We start from the raw sequence: 6943 nt of genomic DNA on the forward strand, positions 1-6943 counted from the left end.
CTCTTCCGGCACACATCGCCGAATAATATGGTGTGCACATTCTCTGAATATATATGGTTTATCCGAGAAATATCGTTTGACATCGAACAAGAACCGCTTTTGTTGATAAAAGTTCAGGTCTTCTGACATTAGCCCACATACCACATAGTTAGCAAAATTGGCATACCAGGGAGTCGTCATAGGAGTGGCCATGATTACCTCCTCATCTAGGAATGAAAAATATATGTCTAACTCAAGCTCATCTTTCTCTTTGCCCTCCAACCTAGATAGGTGATCAGCCACCTGATTTTCCCAACCTCTTCTATCCTTGACTTCAAAATCAAATTCTTGCAATAACAACACTTATCTTATCAACCATGGTTTAGCATCTTTCTTTGCCATTAAATACCACAGTGTTCCATAATCAGTGCGAACTACCACTTTGGTGCCTAGCAAGTATGGTTGGAATTTCTCAAATGCATATACCACGACAAGTAACTCTTGCTCTGTAACAGTGTAGTTACGATGAGCATCTTCAATGTTTTGCTTGAGTAATAGATTGGATGGACTAGTTTATTTCGCTTTTGTCCCAAAACAACACCCAACGTAGTCCAACTTGCATAATACATCACTTCAAATGGTTCCGACCAATATGGGCTAATGATCACTGGGGTAGGGATTAATTTCTCTTTCAAACACTTAAAGGCTGCCATACATGCTTCATCGAAGTCAAATTTCGCCTCCATCTTCAATAGCTTGCCCAATGGCAGTGCAATTTTTGAGAAGTCTTTGATGAATCTTTGATAGAACCCGGTATGCCACAAGAAACTTTGAATATCGGTTATTGCGATTGGTGGTGGAAGTTTCTCAATTACCTCAATCTTTGCCTTGTCAACCAACAACCCCTTTTGAGATACTTTGTGACGCAAAATTATACCTTCACTAACCATGAAGTTGCATTTCTCCCAATTTAGGACTAGATTGGTTTCAACACATCTTTTAAGAGCCTTCACAAGGTGTGCTAAGAATATTTCAAAAGTATCACCCAAAAATGAGAAGTCATCCATGAAGACTTCCATTGAATCTTCCACCATGTCAGCAAAAACAGACATCCTGAAACGTTGAAACGTCGTCGGGGAGTTACACAACTGGAAATGTATCCTTTTAAAAGAAAAAGCCCCATAGGGACAAGTGAAAGTGGATTTCTCTTGATCTTCCGGTGCAATATAGATTTGATTATACCCGTAATAACCATGCAAGAAGCAATACCATCCATGCTCCGAAAACCGATCGAGCATTTGATCCATAAAAGGCATAGGAAAGTGATCTTTTTCAGTCCAAGAATTTAACTTATGATAGTCCATGCATATTCTCCATCCAGTTACAGATCTCATAGAAACAAGTTCCCCCTTTTCGTTTGGGACTACCGTGATACTGCCCTTTTTGGTACACATTACACCAGACTCACCCATTTTCTATCCGTAATAGGGAAAATCACACCTGCATCCAACCACTTTATTATCTTCTTTTTTACCACCTCTTGCATCGGTGGGTTCCACTTCCTTTGATGTTTGACACTCGGCTTACACTCACTATCAAGTTGAATCTTGTGAGTGCAAATGTCGGGAGGAATGCCCACAATGTCAGCGATAGTCCACTATGTAGCCTTGATGTACCTTCTCAATGACTCAAGAAGCAATTTTACTTGCCACTCAAGCAAATCAGCTGCGATAATTACGAGCAAGGTGTTATTTTCCCCCAAGAATGCATATCGAAGATGAGCGGGGAGCACTTTCAACTCAAGCATTGGTGGCTCCTCTGTGCATGGTTTGGCGGGAGGTGTTTCTCGATTCTTTAGATCAATATCTAGCGTCAACGGGTTCCTTGAGTATTCACCAAATCCCAACAGAGCATCTACCATTTCATCCTAATCTTGAACTTTGTTCTCATCATAATTTACAAAAGTAGCCTCAACAGGTTCACTCATACACATCAAATGGCTCACACTATCCATCGCTTCATCAATTACATCAGTCATCAAAACCACATAAATATCACTCGGGTGTTTCATTGACTTGCACATATTAAAGGTGACCTCATCTTCATTCACGCAAAACATCAATTCCTCGCTTTTAACATCCACTAGATCTATCCCTATTGGAAAAAATGGTCTTCCCAAAAGAGTGGGAACTTCAGCATCAATCTCACAGTCAAGAATAACAAAATCAACTAGAAAGATGAATCGATCAACCATCACCAATTTATCATAGAGTATCCCAATGGGGTGTTTGATCAACCGATTCGCCATAAAAAACCGCATTGTTGTTGATTTTTGTTCGCCCATCCCAAGTTGTTTTAGATTGCATAGGGCATTGGATTTATACTTTCCCCCCAAATCACATAGAGCTTTAGTAAATTGAAGCATATCAATTGTGCATGGAATGGTGAATGCCCCAAAATCTTCTTTCTTTGTAATCATCTCACTAGTCATAATGGCACTACAATTATGAGAAACTTCGATTGTCTTGGAGTACATGCTTCTCTTCTTGCTGACTATCCCTTTCATGAATTTGGCATAACCCGACATCTGCAACAATGCTTCCACTAACAGTAGATTTATAGAAAGTGTTTTGAACACTGATAGGAACTTATTGAGTTTCTCATCCTCATTTTTCTTCTAGAGACAATGAGGAAATGGAGAAACTATTTTGGGACGAGGTTGTACTATCTTTGGAATTGACGTGGCCTTTTCTTTAGCTTTTCGCAACTCTTCGTCGAGTCTTTCCTTATGACTTTCCTCCTTCTCTTTGAGCATATCATTTTTTGGTGCTTGAATGAGCTCCTATTCCTCATCAATTTATTTCCCTTCTTCATGAGCTCTCACCCCATCATTACCATTCACATTACCAACTGCTATTTTTACAATTCGCGTCACCACCGCAAAATTTTTGTCATCATCAGCCCTCAAAGTTGTTGTGCATTAAGATCCACCCTTATCAATACCTTGGGTTCCAATTGGTCTGAAAGTTGACTTAATTGAACCACAAGTTTATTGATTGCATATGTGTGAGAATTCACTCTATTATTCAATGATGAGAAGTCAGCTTTCATCTCTTTAAGCATGTCATCCGAGCCTTCAATCTTGTCTAGGATGTGATAATAAATCATCCACTCGTAGGATACTCGAACTACCCTTTGATTTTAGGTTTTCACTCGATTGCGTGTGGTCCTCTTCATTATTATCTTCTCTTCTCCAATGGTCATTTTGTTCGATCCATTCTTGATAGGATCGCCTGTGCTCTTCTTCCTTGTGTGATTTCCAACCTTGATTCCCACACGGCTTTAAGTAGCACGAGTGAGAGCCCTCCTCAACTATGAACACTCTTCTTACTTCATTGGGTTCACCCACATTTTCTAGCACTTGTTTTTATAGCAGCTCCTTTTGGGAAAACATTTTGCTAATATTCTTATCCCTCTCTCACTCCTTGTCAAGATGTTCTTGCGTCATTCTAAAACAAAAAAAGGGAAACTCGGTTCTCTTTAGTGTACCACACTTGATTTATCTTTGTCATTTCATCAAAAAGGGATGAGGCTACCTCAAATGATTGCAACATTATTCCTCCTCGAGCCAATTGGTCAGCCAGTCCTTTGTTCAACAAGTCAAAACTCCTATAGAAGTATTGTAGTAGCACGTTGTTTGGAAGTCTGTGAGTTGGCCATTGAAGCACGACCTTCTTAAACCTCAGCAACGTCTCATGGATTAATTCACTTTCCAAGCGCTTGAAAACTTGGATGCTATCTCAGAGTGTCATAATCCTTGACGGGGGAGAGAATCTCACATTAAACACCGTGGTAAGCTCATCCCAAGAGGTGATGGAGTCCCTCGATAACTCGTCCAACCATTTTGTTGCTTCACCCATCAAAGAGAATGGAAACAACTTGAGACAGATTGATTCTTGTGATACGTTCTTGAATGAGAATGTACCACAAACGTCCACTAAGTTCCGGATATTCTCAAAGGAGTCTTCGTGAGCCAATCCTCCATATAGACCATTCATTTGGAGGAGTTGTAGCATTGTGCTATAAATATGAAAGACAATATTCCCTTGAATTGGGGGTAGACGTATTCACATCATTAAGATTCTCAATATCGTCTTGGTGGCCCACTTGGCTACCATTACATCCGTTCATGCTCATCTCTTTCTCTGTTCAACAAAAACAACACAAACACAAAATAAAATAAGTCGATTCCACTATAAAACAAAATGATCACAATTTAACTTCAATAAAAGAATTTTAAACAACACCACTCCTCGACATCGGTGCCATTTTGATTAATGTCTCAAGTACACCTCATCCAATTGTAGGTGTAAACGATCGTTAACTAATATAAAACCTAACTAAGAGTTATGGTCGAACCCACAGGGAGCGGTACATGTTCAAATTTAATTATGAAGTGCAAACGTGGTCTAAGCGGTTATAAGAATAAAAATTATCGAAAATATACAAACAAATCTAAAGGGGTGACAGTGAATGTCAGACGGGGGATGGATTTATCACTTAGTAAACAAAGAAATTTCACCGCACAAAGAAGAAACAATATAGAGAAAAGTTCTCGGGATGTGATCGATTATAGGCAATTTTCACTATACGGGTAATTGACACTACCAATAAATAGATAAATATCAGTGGGTAGGCTAGACTATTAGTGAAATAGTTTTCTCTTGAATAACTATCACGTTTCAAGTGATTTTTTTTTAACATCAACAAGCATAGAAAAAAGGAACAAACCACACCTTAATTTCTCTACTTTCTCGATCTAGATGCATGGGTAGGATTAAGTCTAATTCACTCTCTCGAGCTAAACCCATATCAACCCAATACCTACAAACCATTAATCAAAAGCTTTGGTTCCACAACTTCTCTCTCAAGCAAGCTAAGAACTAAAAATAATAATTGCATTTACAATGACAATTATTAGATTAAAAACACAACTAATGATTAAACCCACTTCAATTAAGCATTTAAATAAGTAATTAACAATACCCATAAGCCAATTCAGCCCATAATCACATCCCAAGAATTGGAGTTTTAGCTAAACATCATAAAAAGGTAAAATTAATTACCAACTAGAGTAGCCGTCAGCTCAGTAATAGTCTCCAAGCCTTTACAACGTTCCAAAATGGTGAAATTCAAAAGCCCAAATCCAAATATACGAGAAATCTACTTGAAAGCTTCAAAATTCAACAAGAACAATGTTTTTAGTTCTACGTAAGATATTTCCAATGTTTTTCTTAAGGCCTTCTCTCTCTTCAAAAGATCTATTAATACTGATTCAAAAGTTGGTTTTTTGGGTGAATCAGTAGTGAAAGTCGGGCTTCGCAAACTTATCGGTGACTCAGTGATCTCCTCAGTCCATCGCCTTCCTATTTCGAGTATTCAACTAATATGCACTGTAACTTTAGGCAGTCAATGTTGGAGTCGCCGATAAATTCGGCGATACGTCTTTGCTCTTTTAGATCACCAGTTTGCTTGCACCTCCATTGAGAGTCCTGTAACTTTGGGCGATGAAGGTTGCCTTTGCGGAGTCATTCGACAATTTGCCAACTGCCCACTCATGTAACCAATTTGGTTCTTCCCCAGGGTTGGCATACTAGAACTTTAGGCGAGCTAAAAAGCCACTCGGAGGTTAACCGAGTGGGCTTAGCGATCACCAGGATCGCTTTTCGCCACTTCTTCACCTTGATTTGCTCCTTTTTGCCTAGTAATGTCCTTGCCTTGCTCCTTAGCTCACATACTTGAAAATCAATGCTTTAAAATCTAATTGTAGCATAAATGAGGCATACGAGGACACTAAAACTATCAAAACAATGCCCTAAATGAGTTCAAATCTCAGACTCATCAGTTATGAATTCTGCATAGGAGAATATTGTCGTAGTAATTTTGTATGATGAACTTAGAAAGGTTTGTACTGGTAGTTAAATGCATATGGTGGTTACATTTATAGGTAATGAAATTTTACGTGCCTTGGATTTTAAAACTTGGATTATTAATTGTCGACGTAGTTATACCTGCAGGAGAATGACCAATACATTAAGGAATGCACCAACTTAGTAACAAGTTGTTCCACTTTTGGTTTAAGATTTACTCTACATGGTTGTTATGTTTGATTTGTTCACTTTATATACGCTCCAATCTCAATCAATTTATGGCTGTAAATATGAATTTTTACTATCTATGTAACTGCATTTTGGTAGTAATCTATACATGGTTTCTTTCCTCATTTGCTCCAAAAGCTCTAAGAAAATCCGAGAATTTCAGCTTTCTTGAAATGGTTGTCCATCTTGAGGACACTATTATAGATCAGAGACCAATATCTAAGCAGCCTATTGAGAAAAAACATAGCTTTGTATGCTAACAAATAGATAAAATAAAGTGGTGCTAGTGCCTCCCTCAATAGGTCTTATTTATTTTTTCCACTTGGTTAAATGGACTGAAGTACCTCTTCTGTTTGAATGGAATGGTGTTCAAGGTTCATGTGACATACACATTAAAGAAATCATGTGTACCGATCAAACATTTATTGGATTTATGAAGGCTAATGTTAATATATTATCCTCAAGGAAAAATGATGTCTTTATCAACTTTATCTTGTAATTCATCCATCAATAACCTCCTTCATAATTTTTAGTTTAATAATTATTAATTGTAGCTGCTAAGTGTTATTGACATATTTTATTTCTGTGTAGTATTCTGATATATACATTGATTACTCGCTAGTTCTCTAGTTTTAAATTGAGATATAAAAGTTGTCATCCATGTATCTCAGGGAAGTTATTCTGCATATAGTCGGCCCATTCTTCTTCGAAGTAAATTTCAATATGCTTTCCTACTCCCTAGTTATTTCTAAGATTTTATCGACCATAAAAAATAGAAACAACAATAAAATGCCTCTATCTGAAGT

The 6943-nt window shown here is 37.8% G+C and overlaps 1 protein-coding gene across 1 annotated transcript; it reads right to left on the reverse strand.

The window, feature by feature from the left end:
• Window positions 1-1906: 1906 nt before the first annotated feature.
• On the reverse strand, window positions 1907-2566 carry LOC125825077 (uncharacterized). The gene has a single exon (XM_049504422.1). It carries the CDS (start codon window positions 2564-2566, stop codon window positions 1907-1909), a length of 660 nt encoding a protein of 219 aa, XP_049360379.1.
• Between the last annotated feature and the right edge of the window lie 4377 nt (window positions 2567-6943).

The sequence above is a fragment of the Solanum verrucosum genome, unplaced genomic scaffold, assembly GCF_900185275.1.
Source record: "Solanum verrucosum unplaced genomic scaffold, falcon-dt-bn FXZP01000069.1, whole genome shotgun sequence".
Taxonomy (NCBI): Eukaryota; Viridiplantae; Streptophyta; class Magnoliopsida; order Solanales; family Solanaceae; genus Solanum; species Solanum verrucosum.

What these genes read in the sequence shown, in the direction of transcription:
- LOC125825077 (XM_049504422.1), bottom strand. Translation starts at nt 2,566, where the DNA reads ATGTCGGGTTATGCCAAATTCATGAAAGGGATAGTCAGCAAGAAGAGA.